This window comes from Anticarsia gemmatalis, chromosome 24, assembly GCF_050436995.1.
Source record: "Anticarsia gemmatalis isolate Benzon Research Colony breed Stoneville strain chromosome 24, ilAntGemm2 primary, whole genome shotgun sequence".
In the NCBI taxonomy this organism is placed as follows: domain Eukaryota; kingdom Metazoa; phylum Arthropoda; class Insecta; order Lepidoptera; family Erebidae; genus Anticarsia; species Anticarsia gemmatalis.
Genome location: NC_134768.1, coordinates 9,510,563 through 9,524,483, shown reverse-complemented (window position 1 = coordinate 9,524,483; position 13,921 = coordinate 9,510,563). Strand labels below are relative to the sequence as shown.

Here is a 13,921-nt window from a genome sequence, read left to right as displayed (position 1 = left end):
ACTAATTTCACTGTGAGAATGAGCAGTGTTGCAATTTTTTTATGAACGGTAAATGCTATCGCAATGATTTTTGGTTATTTTATAAGAATATTAGTCTAATTATGTGGTTTTACTTTAATTTTATACCTAATTGTGATCAGAATTCGGTCGGATACACTCACGATCGAAATATTTATATCAAATAAAACTAAAATTCGGGAAAATTCACTAATTTAAAATTATAGTATTTTACCGTACTATCCTTAGATGTGGATAGTATATAGTACAAAGGGCGAAATTATAGTATAAATACTATAATTATAGTACAAAATCCAACCCTGCGCTACGACCAATAGGAGCAGAGTAACAGTAAAAAGTGTTATAAAAACGTAGAAAATTCTGACCCATTCTCTCTTATGTGACGCAAGCGAAGTTGCGCGGGTCAGCTAGTCCATACTAATATTATAAATGCGAAAGTAACTCTGTCTGTCTGTCTGTCTGTCTGCTACTCAATCACGTCTAAACTACTGAACCAATTTGCATGAAATTTGGTATGGAGATATTTTGATACCCGAGAAAGGACATAGGCTACTTTTTACCTAGGGAAAATGACGCATTTCCCGGGAAAATTCAGAAAATTCAACGATATCGCGAAAAATCAATATTATAATGACGTTAAATTAACAAAATTCCGTTGCCATGGCAACTGTTTTAATGGCGGATATGCCTTAGCGCGACTTCGTTATACTAAGAGATATAAATAATTATGAGAATATTTTTCGTGAAAAAAAAGCATATTTTATATCATCACACTACGACCAATAGGAGCAGAGTAGGTAACAGTAAAAAGTGTTACAAAAACATAGAAAATTCTGACCCATTCTCTCTTATGTGACGCAAGCGAAGTTGCGCAGGTCAGCTAGTATATAATATAATTAATAAACATAAGCAAGTTTGACAGTTTTGCTTTCATAGAAGAAGGAAAAGACAAGATACATAATAATATGGGAATGAAGCTAAGGAAGTTTGTAAGGATCGTACCAAGTGGCGTTCTCTGGTCTCTGCCTACCCTTTTAGAAAGGAGGTGATTTTATGTATGTAAGTTCGTATGTACAAACAGAAACGTACATACATACAAACTAACTTAAAACCTTGTCAGCTTTATCATGTAAGTACAGTCTATAATGTATGGAAAATGTTGTAAAACTACTGTAATACCTAACAGTTTTACCTACACTGGACAAACAATGTTACAGACAAAATTCAAATTAAGCTTGTGTTTAATTAAAAGTTATGAGCTGATTAAAAGATTATGTGCGCTGAATAAAGACACCTGCGAATGAGCCTCGAGGTACAACGGTAACTGTTGGGACGGTCCGGCTTAACCGAGGTAAGCTTCCCGAGATAAGTCTGAAGATTTAATAGCTGGTTGTAGTGTAATTATTCGTCTGAAATTTTAGACTTTTTAATGTAATTTTAGTTTATTTAAGAACATTAAAAGCTTATTTGCTGCCCGACGTTTCGATCGCATTACAACGACCGTGGTCACGAGCTGACTGATGTGGCTGCTAAGCGTCGTCTTCTTGCGGCGCGAGTTTCGACGCCTACCCTCACTTGGTTTTCACTTAGTGTACATTGTTCGGAATTGTCGGTACTTCGACACACAACACTAACGACGTCTTTACACTGGCGCGTTACGTCATGCCGGCGACGGCTGCACTTGCTGATGACAGGATTCCACGTAGATGATAAACGGTATCCCTCTTCACGGTTGAAATTGGTATGTTTTTTGATTTCAACCGCTTCTCGTACTATCCTGGAGTAATAGTGACGATCTGTGGAGAGGACCCGGGGTTGATGTAGCTCGATCCAGTGATTGGTTCCTGCTTCCAACAAGTGCTCAGCTATCGCGGATATCTGACTTGCCGGTTCTTGACAGCTGCGATATGTTCCTTGACCCTTTCAGCTATTGTTCTTTTGGTCTGTCCGATGTATGAACTACCGCAGCTACAATCCACCTTGTAAACGCCAGGTGTCTGAAGAGGAATTACATCCTTTGGCGTGCGCAAATGGTTAGCTACTTTGGAGAACGGACTATATACAGTCTTTATGGAGTATTTCTTCAGTACTGTTCCAACTTTATCCGTTACTCCTTTTATGTAGGGCATAAAAGCTGGTACTCTGCTAACACCAGTCTGACATTCTTGCCTCTTCAGACGTCGTTCGGTTCTCCTGTATCCGTTTCGCTTAAGTACCTCCTGAACGTGTGAGAGTTCACCGTCTAGGTGTTCAGGGTCACAAAGGTCGTATGCTCTAGTTGTCAGCGAAGCCACCACGGATTGCAGGTGTCGCGGATGATGATGCGAATTCGCGTGGAGATACCTATCGGTGTGTGTCGGTTTTCGGTAAACATTGTGGCCCAAGGTACCATCTGTTCTCACCTTTACTTCGACATCGAGAAAGGCCAACGATCTGTCTGTCTCCATTTCATATGTGAAGTTGATGTTAGTATGAATGGAGTTCAGGGTGTTCAACAGCCGTTCTACGCCCTGTTTATCTCCTCTCATGATACAATACACATCGTCGACATATCTTTTCCATAGCTTCACATTTGATGCCTGCATATCTATGGATTGCTCAAAATGTTCCATCCAGATGTTGGCCATAACCGGTGCCACTGGGCTACCCATGGCCACTCCGTCGATCTGGAGGTAGTATTGTCCACGATAGAGAAAGTAGTTACCTTCTAAACAGTTCTTCAGTAAAACGACGTACTCACTAGACAGACCGTTTTCCCTCAACTTCATCTCGACGACATCAAGACAGTCCTGTATGGGAACGTTGGTGAACAGTGACTCCACATCAAAACTCACCATAACCTCATCCGGTTCCACTCTCATGGTCTTGATGATATCGACAAAGTGACGAGAGTCCTTCACGAAGGATGCAGTCTTACCTGTTAACGGTTGCAGCACTGACGCGATGTGTTTCGCCAAATCATAGGTGGGAGAATCGATTTGACTCACTATAGGGCGCAGTGGTACACTCTCCTTGTGTACTTTAGGCAAACCGTATAACTTAGGCGGCTGAACGCACTTGGGTCTTGCGAGACGTTGAAACACATCCTCCGCGAAAAGGTCTTCATGGTCCTTGATCAGTGAACGTATACGTTTCGTCACTCTGGCAGTAGGGTTATACGATAACGATACGTCGGGCAGCAAATAAGGTATCCTAACCTTTAAATTTTCAATCGCGTATAAGACCCGTTGCATTATAATATTATGTGTACTAGTCGCGAGAGTTTAAAAACATTAACATTAAAAGCTGGTTGGTAAAACAGTAAATGTTTGATAAACGTGAAAACCCGATTTATTTTAATAAGGCAGACAACTATTTTATGGATTGCACAAACATTGATCTGCGTGGGAATCGAAACCACAACCTCTCAACTAATTGGTAGTGGCGTAGCAACACTGGCGACCACCTTAAGCACTGCGCCATGGAGGTCGTAAAAAAATAAGATAACGATTAAGTAATACCTAAATGTACCAAAATTTTAAGTATTTTAACGAAACATATAAGACTGCATCAGAAAAACGACACTAAAGATTTATAGGCACTAACCTAAACAAGTATACTTTTACTCCAAATGTTCCCAAGTCAAATATTTTCGTCTCCACTATACGTATGTGTAGACACAAACAGATTTTCTTCACCCTTTACATTCTCGGAATCCGTATAAACTATTTGTTTACTCACCAAAACGTAAGGAAAAAAGCCAATAGCCATCAAACTAACCGATTTAGCCAAATGGACTCCCCCAGGGCACAATTCTGGAGCCTATACACAATGAAGTAATAAGAATCACATTGATACACCGACGTGGACCCGAGGGTAGCTTTTGACTGATATTCTTAGCTTTGTTTTTTCCAACTTTGTAACTTTTAAAGTTTGTTTGAGTCGGAGTTGAAGTGTAGTTCGGTGTTATATAAAATTTTGATATTGTTAACTTGAAATTGTGGTTACGAGAGTGTATTTCTTAGTAAAAGTTAGTCGATAGTTGGAATATAAAAATGTTCTTTTTAATATTGTACTGTCTAGCTTTTTGTGGAATTAGTTATTTTCTTTACGAACTTCAATTTCTTATTATTCTTTTAGTTTTGGAATTACTTTGATAAAGCAATGTAAGTTAAAATGAATATGTAACGAAACTAAAAATAACTTGAGACATAATTTGCTTGAGATTTATTTATAGAAATACGACCGCGTTTTGGATTATCACATTAAAATTATAAAATAATGAACTTCTTCAAATAATTTACAATACACCAAAATTTATGTCCCTATACCTTCAACAGCAAATAACAATGCAATTCCTAATACACATACCTTTATAAAAGGAGTACTTGACACAGCCTCCATAAAATTCTTAATTAAGCCCTTCAATAAGGGTTTTAAAGTTAATCAGTAAATTAAACATAAAGCTCACAGTAAAAAGGCAATAAACCTGATGAACAGAGAAACGGGACGTTGTTTTTGTAATTTGAACTGCGTTTTTATGACTGACTATAAACTTACCGGGATCTATTCCCCGGTACACTAGGGAGGGAAGGCTTTGCTTGAAGGTTTTATCCGCTTTTAAGACGATATATGTATGTATTATTGTGTTTTTCATTCCTTATTTTCTTTTGGTTTGTTTCAATTTTCAATTATTTAAGTAGGTATTGGTATTTATCAACTATATTCTTTGGGGCCTGTCCATGCACATGCACTACATAAGACCATTAATTAAAGTCCCATCTAGATAAAAGGACTCTAGAGAGAAGCTGCAAAGATTCTGCATATTTCAATTCATCCATCGTTATTCCAGCTGAGTTGGAGTCAGTTCCAGTCTCACTGGATGTTACTGAACACTAGTATTTTACATGAAGTGACTGCCAATCGGACCTCCACAACTCTGTTACCTGGGTTGTAAGACGATACCTCCCCATAAGACTAGTTGTCAGACTTATATGTATTGATTAATGAAAAACCAAGTAGTAAAGAAACTTAAAAAAGGCCTTAAACTAACTAATACCACATACATTCAATTTCATAACTTAACCAATTACTTGAAGACATTTTCTTAGAAGCAGCAAAATAAACTGAAACAAGTTTTCATTTGATACAAAGTTTTTCCTTTAGATATAAAAAATAAATGTTCTAGACGGCAAACAAATTTGCAACTCTCAGTTGATAAAGGAATTATTTATAAAACTGTTTTAATGCGCATGGAAACCGCCCACGGTGCGCCTCGAATTCAATTCGCTTGAAAGAAAAATGTTTTCCCTGCAAACGCTGAGGTAGGAAAATTTCATAATTCTACTAATTTCAGAAGCTAAAAGCTTTATAATAATATTAGTTGAAATATACATGTCTCTTTTTAATTTCGTTAGTTAGAAAAGGATAGGTATATTTTTTTCTCTACTTCCAAGTTAAATCATTTTGAAAGTCATCTACCATTTTTTACAGATTGGTAGACATTTAGCTACCTAAGAATTTAGGGTGAACACACTGAACGCGTCTTGAAAAGCGTTAGAAATTAGATAATTTAGTCGCTAGCAACATGAAAATAGGAGAAAGAAACTACATTGTCTACTGATAAGACAAGAAAAGATTTTTCAGGTATATAGTTGAGATCAAGCACAGCCATATCCTCCATATCTTAGTTTCTAGCAGCTAGTACCTAGTGTTTAAAAAAAAATATGTAACTGTTTTTCGTTAAGAAAACATTTAGAAATATCAAAGCTTCTCCCAGGCACTTACCGTTAGACATTGAATATAAAATTATAAGTCTTTCAAGTTATTATTTATTTGTGAATACAATAACGTTATTAGTTTTACTTGAATGCACTCAGTGAATCATGTTCTTAGAGTAAGTTAAATTAATACTATTGTGTCAAGTTGTAACGGCTTTTTCTATTGTGTAAATTCTTCTCAAAAAGAAATTCTTCTTTCTTCTTTTATTTTTTTAGTTTTTATTTGATTTAGGTATTAAATATATTTAATAGAAGTCTATTTATCATGTTACTAGCAGTCTGATGCTCCCAAAGCTTATTTCGTTGAAAGTTTTAGTCTTGGTTGTTTCCGGTTTTTTAGCTATTTAGTCGTGTAAGTGTTATAGAGGAACCTCCAGCCAGGCAGACGCACTTTCGTGTTTATAATATTAGTAAAGATGTATTGAAAGGGTTAATTCGTAATTTCCTTTTCATATTTTTTCGGTGAAATTGCTAGCAAAATAGTCCAAAATCATCTAAAGGCTTTTGATTTGATTTAATTCAAATATCCTTTATTTCATAATATTTTTCAAGTATCTGAAATCGTCGTTATATTTTTATGTAGGTACCACTGTTTCGGAAAAGTAAGTTATTCATGAGAAGAAACGGCAAAAAACTGACCGCTTGCTCTTATATGTCAGTTAAAACAACCGGGACCATTGTACTCTTGCAAGCACACATTGGTTAAATTAAAATGACTCCTTCCAAACCATATACTATGATATTTAAATAAAAACAAATACTTCTCAAGTAATTGATAAGTTTTATCTCATTCAAATGAACGAATGTAATCAACATACTAATTAAAAGAACAGACACACACTCACTCCCCAAGAACCTCCCGTGTAAGGTACTATAAAACAAAGTTTAAATGAACTCCTCATTGTTTAACGGCACAAACAGAAGGAACCACATATTATTATATACATATAAACTTTGTTCTCATATACTATGTTACAGAGAGTTTGATAAATGATGACGACGAAACAGCCCAAGATTGTGAAGAAATTTCGGAAACAATTTTGATTAATTTTTCGAGTTGCTCGGTCTTAGCAGTCTCGGTTTGAGTACATACATATAGCTTATGCCAGCAGCTCAGCTCCTGTTAATATTGTTTTTTTTAAAGCAGACTATGTGCTTCTCAAAGGTTTAATTTATTGTCAATTTTCATTTGCATCTGTTCAGCCGTTTTGGGTGTGGGTAACAGACAAGTAAACGAAATTATTTTTGTTTTATAATATTTTTTTATATAATTATTCGTTCGTTCGTTATTCGTATTCCTAAACTATGAATCATAAGGTTTTTAATATAACAGTTATATTTAATATATTCTTTATCAGAATGAAGTTTTAAATAGATCATATAATTAGTAGAGCATGAAACTTCATCAAAATATTTTACATTGGCAATAATTTATAGAAACGCGTCACTGAAAACTCGAAAAGGGTTATCATTTGAAATATTCGAAGTAAACGAAACAGATTTAATTACAAGGGCTTGCAGGAAACGTAACGACATTATATAAATTAATATTAATATTCCACTGCGAATGAAGATTTGTAAAGATGTTCCTTCATTTAACGCCTTCGAAGTTTTAAGGGAGAACAAATGGAATGTTCGTTAGGAACATTTTCTAAGAAATTTTCAGTCAACTAAGGTAATGATGATTGCTGTAGACCAGTAGTGCGTGTTCGTGGCTTCACTCGGATATTTTGTTAGCAAAAAAGCTTTTCTTGGTAGTGGGTCTATAACTTATATACACTTAATGCCATATTTCATGACAATTGGTTTAGCTGTTTAGCAGTAAAACCGTGACCTACAGGCAGAACTTATCACTTATCCACGAATTTTGTGAAATTTTTGTTAAAAATGAAAACTATTATCACATCTTCGAAGGTAACAAGCATTTCCTCTAATGCAAGTAAAATTCTAGACAATCATTGTAATTTCCGGTCACAAAATCGACCTAGGTGGTTTAAAGTGCTCTCAGTCTTATGTTATTCTAGTGTCCTAATCTCCATACATACTATATAGCAATAATTTAGAAACAATTTAAGCCAACACAAGCATCGAATCTAAACTTCAGACTATAGCAGTCGCTCGCACTACCGCTTCATTAATCATTTACATAACATAGATCACTTGAATCAGTACCACAAATTTATCAAGATAGTCTTAAAAGCCGAAGCCTTACTACTGATCAAATCACTTTATACTCGACTGTTTAGCATTTCCTAAGGAAGCCATCTATTCGCCGCGATCGATACACATCGTAAATCTATGGCGTTGCTCATTGTTTTGTAATCAGTACTTTAGTACGCTTTGTTTGCTGACGGTACTGTTTTAGCTATTGTTTTGAAGGCATGTGATATGAATCTTGAAGCAATTTGTTTTGTGATTGGTTAAAAATAATTTTGACGATTTGTACCGTGGTTAAGATGGTTGTCATATTAGTGGAAGGCATGCCTTCTTTAATTCCTTGAAATGAAGTATCGTAAACGAACATTGTTCATGTATAGCCACAAGAGTCGCATCAAATGAGGGTACCATAGGTATTTATGTGTCTGAAATATTTTTTTAAGAGAATGTTGTCAGTAAAAAAGAAATTCGAAGATAATTAAACAAAATAATAATATGTCTTTGGGAAGGATTTCATTAAACAAAATAATTTTTCGCTCGACTGAAATAATCGATAATTAATTCTTAAAATTCTCATTCCTCTTTGTGTTACAATTACAGCCACTTGAAGACATCAAGAAGTACACGTCACAATTACATACATACATAATATCACGCCTTTTCTCATAAGGGGTAGGCAGAAACCACGTCACAAATACAATTTTGTTCACCACACATAAATAAGCACTTGTGTAATTTCCAAAAAGCCTTCCGTGGTGCCAGTCCATTTAATTTTTTAAAAGGACTATAAACTTCACGGCTGAAGGTTTTATGGTTGTTTAAAAATTTGCGTTGCGTAAAAGAATCGCCACATAACTTACTAGGGTGAGCCTGTTCTGAATATTTAGTGCCGTGAAAATCGCGTGGGTACTGTGGTCTACAGTGATAAAAGCTTTCCGTGTAAAGCTAACAAAAATGTATGCAAATTTGTATAGTTCTAAATATTACTAGGGTTTGAGCTTGTGTACATGTGTCGTACAAAGAAGTATTTGTCACCGCTTCAGGCGTTTCAACTCAGACTTGTGAAGGAATAGTAGTCATTAAAAATATACAGAAGAATCATACTAATATTCTACTCCGGGATAATTCCCAAAGTAGAAAAATATAGGTATTTATAACAGTCCTCTACGGCATCAGTTCTGTTTAGCTGATGTCAGCTATCGTGGTGGCTTTCATTAATAGAGTATCACCAGGCCTAAGAACACATGCGTTCATAATATCACACCATTTTCCCACGGTGGTAGGCAGCCATCACTTGCAATGATTTTACAAACTTCTTTCGTTTGATTCACAAAAATACTTCTTACATATTACAATGCACCTGACTTTTTTTAAAGAATTGCCCTGATTTTCACTATCTATATACATAACCAGCTGACCCGCGCAACTTCGCTTGCGTCACATAAGAGAGAATGGGTCATAATTTTCCCCGTTTTTGTAACATTTTTTACTAGTACTCTGCTTCTATTAGTCGTAGCGTGATGATATATAGCCTTCCTCGATAAATGGGCTATCTAACACTGAAAGAATTTTTCAAATCGGACTAGTTTGTTTGTTCAAACGCGCAAATCGCAGGAACCACTAGTAGTTCAAACAAACAGTTCATCTATATAATATTAGTATAAATTAATATAAACTTACCTTATGACAGAGCACGTCGATGTCCAACTCATTGGCGACGTCCTTGATGAGGTCCATGAACAGGTCCGCTTCATCTAGCTGCTTCTGCGCCGACCCGCTCGGGGACCGCGACCTCTGTAACAACAAGAATACAAGGTCAATCATGACATTCACAAACTTGATCACTCTAACTTTACTGCTGGTTTTACAAACTGATAATTGCAACTTTTAAACTCTCGCGGTGCAGCCTGCGCCGAAACGTTAGGCATTTCAAGGTAAAAAGCGTGTTCGCGTTAATTCCCGTATCCTATTATATTAAGCTGAAAATTACTTGATAATCTTCAGAAACTGAATAAGGAGTATAATTATTATATTTGTCAGTTCTTTAACACATTGTTCGTCTATATGAACAGCAGTTTTCTGATACTTAAACGTAACTAAAACCGTCATCACTTAAATCACTGACAAAAAGTAAAATCTACACATCATTAGTCAAAGAATAATCTATCAATTAACTGATGACCTTTTCATTCAATACATTTTTTTTTCAACAGATTTCACATAACAACTTGAAGCTTTGTCCGTCATAAAACATGATTAAAATGGTTTCAAGTGTACATACCATCCATATATTATGCACCAATATTACAATTTAAAACAAAAGAGAACATTCTAAGAGAACGAGACCTTCAAGTGGAAATCTCTCGGGAGCGACTTCAGTAAAATATTCAAGATGGTGAACAAAAACATGAATAGAAATGAAAACTTTTTGCTTAAGAAGTCAGCTTATTGCGGTACTGTGGCCGTTCTATTTCTGTTAGGAGATTATATGAAACTGTTTGTTTTAAAATGTGAAACGTTATGATAAAGAAAGTCGCTATTAGAAAGAAAGACTGTCTTCTGGAGTGAAGTGGGGCAATGACTAAGGCGTTGTCCTAAGGCGATAAAATGTTGTATGTGTTTCAAAATATACTCGTATATTTCGAGGAACCGAGCAGTAGCGAGATTCTGAATACTCGATTCTTTTGGGTGTCAGGAATTTGACGTTTAGAGTGTAGTAGTAGTAATCAGATTTATATACAAAATTTCATGATAGCTAGCCGGTTGTCGATAGTCGATAGAAGTAGAGAACATTTCATCCCCTATTTGAGCCAATAGGGTGTGGTTGAAAAATAGTTGTGTCTGTCAACGACGTAATACCGTCGTTTTTGGATGCTGACAAGCTGCTCATGACAAAGTTATGGAAGGAAAGACGAAATGCGACGCAAAATCAAGTCTTAAGTCTACTGCTACTAACTGAACATTTTGAAATTGTAATATTGAGATTTTCTACAAAATAATTTCTTAGAATTGAAACACAGAAGTATTAGTTACATTTTAATTTGGACGTGGTATTATTTTAAAAGATGGAGCTTCAAAGTGGAAGAAACCTTTTAATGGTTTCAAAGAGTTTTCGAAATTTAAGTCTCTATTTTAATGATCATTGAAAATTATTATCAATATGTTGTATTTTGGCATTCACATTTTCATCTTTATCTTGCTAAGGATTTGTTACCCATTACTGTTGGTATAAAGCTAGTCGAAAGCTGTTAAAAGATCTTAATTTTTAAGTGCTTATTATCATAACAACTTAGTAAAGAGGTAACTTTTAGCGTGATTTCTTACAGTCAATACTATAAACTAGCAAGAATTAAAATTGAAAATTATATCCAACGAAGAACTAATCAGTTTTAAAAATCGCAGTACTGGGAGGCGTTGTACTCCTACTGTCGACAAAAGAATTACTTAACCGGACATTTGAATGTAAAACTAACCCAACACTAGTATAGCAAAGAAGATCATCCATTTTGGGCCTTTTTTCAAAGTGCCGGCCAACAAAAAAAAGTGGCATGCATCGATAGAACTAGCCATTTGAAGCAATAGTTATTATCGCACGAAACCGGTAGGATCGCTTTGAACCGAGTTATACAGGTTTGAAGATTCATAATATTCAAACATTTATTCATTTCTGAAAGTGCTGTGAAACATAAGTAATGATTGATTTTGCTAGAATTAACTATCTAAAGCAATTTTGATTGTGAAGCGACCACTCTGAAGTTGATTTAAGGTCGTAAGCACACGTATCAACTCGGAAACGGGTCGCCACCGTATCAACTCGAGCTCATCAGTATTATTTGTATGTAATTTCCTACTGTAACACACTTATCGAAATCGTTATGTGATCGCCCTGGCTCACGACGATGGGAGTGGTGCGTATGCGCATTATGCATACACCAGCACCCATGGTGGAGTGCGGGGCTATGTGCAAATTCCGATAGAAGGGCGGGCATACCCTCTAAACCGCAACATGTGTCCTCATAACAAGGTCCCTCATCACAAATCTTGCCCGAAGCACAAAATATTGTTCCACATGCCGATGAGTCGGACATAACAACCCAACGGCAACACTCTAGGTGACCTCTTACCTAGACGATGGTTTGTTAGTTGCACGCAATCGAGGGTGCGTACTTTGAAAAAGGCCCAAAAATGTATGGAGCCTGGATGATCTCCTTTAGTATCTCTATTCCATAGATGCATATCTAGCAAACCGAATGCACTCAATAAGTCACTCTCAGGATTCTTTTAAAATAAAATACCACCGGCAAGAAGTCGTCAACGAGTCAGCGATTTTCGTGGTCAGATATTTTGGAGTAAACAACCTTTTATACCTCCCTGACATTAACAGTTAACCCTGTACACTAAATCAGTCAGAAGTGTATGTGCAGTAATAAATCTTACGCGAGTCTAGCTTGAAGTATCGGATGTGAGCGCGAACTGTGACTGCGTCGTAGTAATTCAATCTGACATGTTCTGCTGCAGTTTTTGTATGGCCTTGATGCTGTTTTGTTTTTATATTTGAAAGAGGCCCAATCTTTTTTTAGACAACTCCTGCACTAATAATTGTGTTGCGGGGACTTTTACAAATATACAAACAACGGATACAAAGTACAACCAGACCCGAAACTACTATTTGTTGATTGCAAAAATAATTCTAGTTGTTGTGTGGGAATCAAACAGACGACCTCTCGACGCAATGGTAGAGGCGTGGCGACCTAAACCACTGTGCGACGGAGGCAGTCGTTATTAATGGGATACTACCATTTATAGGCGATCAACGAACGACCAGGAACGAAAGCTATTAAAAAAAATCGTATGAAAATCTGATCAGCGCCTGAAACGGGTGTCGTAAGAACAAATTTTAAAGTACATTTAAATCATCAAACTCGTGGTACTCGATTAATAGTAATGCTAATAATAACAATGTTTATTAAAATAAACATAACTTTGTCAAAATATTTTAACAAGCCAATATAGATCAGTTTAAGCGGTGTAGCCATCTGTAGTCGAAATGGTAGAGCCTGTATTTCAGCAATGTATGATAGTACCGACTGTAATGGTCAATGTCTTTCTAGTACATAAAATATAACTATCTATGTGCCATCGAAGCAAGAGTAATGAGCGGGATTCGGACCCTCGAGGCCTCATTGTTAGTCCAATAGAATAGGCCTACCTTTGTTACAATGAACAAATCACTACCAATACTTTAAAAGTTAAAGTAACCAGGCCTAGCTCTGTTTATTTTTGTTTTACAATTTTTAATGATGAGCTCTATAATCTATAGGCCTTGTCATAGACTTCATTACGGGGAATTTACTGCACTTACCCCCGGTTTCTGAGTTACATTTAGCGGTAGTTTATCTATTCAATAGTTTAAACTAAAAAAAAAAAACAGTTTGAATAAACTATCGCTAAATGTGCCTCAGAAACGGGCATTATTATATCAAAAGAAAAGTCAAAAATTATTTCAAGCGATTGACTTAGCATTATTTAGGTAATAATAGTTTTGGGAATATGCTGTTTCACCGCAAAATAATCAATTTTACCACAAAATACATTACACGCGAAAATAGGTCGTATTGATTTACCCTCCACCGTGCACAAAAGGCTATATCAGCCCAAGTATTTATAGACATCAATGAAAATAACCTCACTCAGAAATATCAATATTATATTAAATCATTCATATCTAAACTGAAGCGTCCTTTTGACTAAAAGCTTTTCTGTGATTATTTTTACGGATTATCAAAAAAATACTCCGAATAAAATACCCTAAAAACCTTTACCCAGTCAACCGAAAACCAACCTAACGACTGGTAAATAGAGCTCAATTTCGCAATTGAAAAGTCTTTTAGTTACGCAGGGTGTAATGTGGGGTGAAATTTTTAAATGGGAATTTATTTCTTTTGGGAAGTTTCCCAATGAAATATATAACGTAGGAGCCCATTAGC

The 13,921-nt window shown here is 35.8% G+C and overlaps 1 protein-coding gene across 5 annotated transcripts in view; it reads right to left on the bottom strand.

Moving 5' to 3' along the window:
* Positions 1-13,921, bottom strand: part of LOC142983435 (cGMP-specific 3',5'-cyclic phosphodiesterase-like) — a 131,781-nt gene that overhangs the window by 27,384 nt on the left and 90,476 nt on the right. For all 5 annotated transcript variants that reach the window (XM_076130288.1, XM_076130290.1, XM_076130286.1 and 2 more), the window contains exon 3: positions 9,615-9,728. In XM_076130288.1, the coding sequence (XP_075986403.1) occupies positions 9,615-9,728 (114 nt within the window). The remainder of the gene's footprint in view (positions 1-9,614; positions 9,729-13,921) is intronic.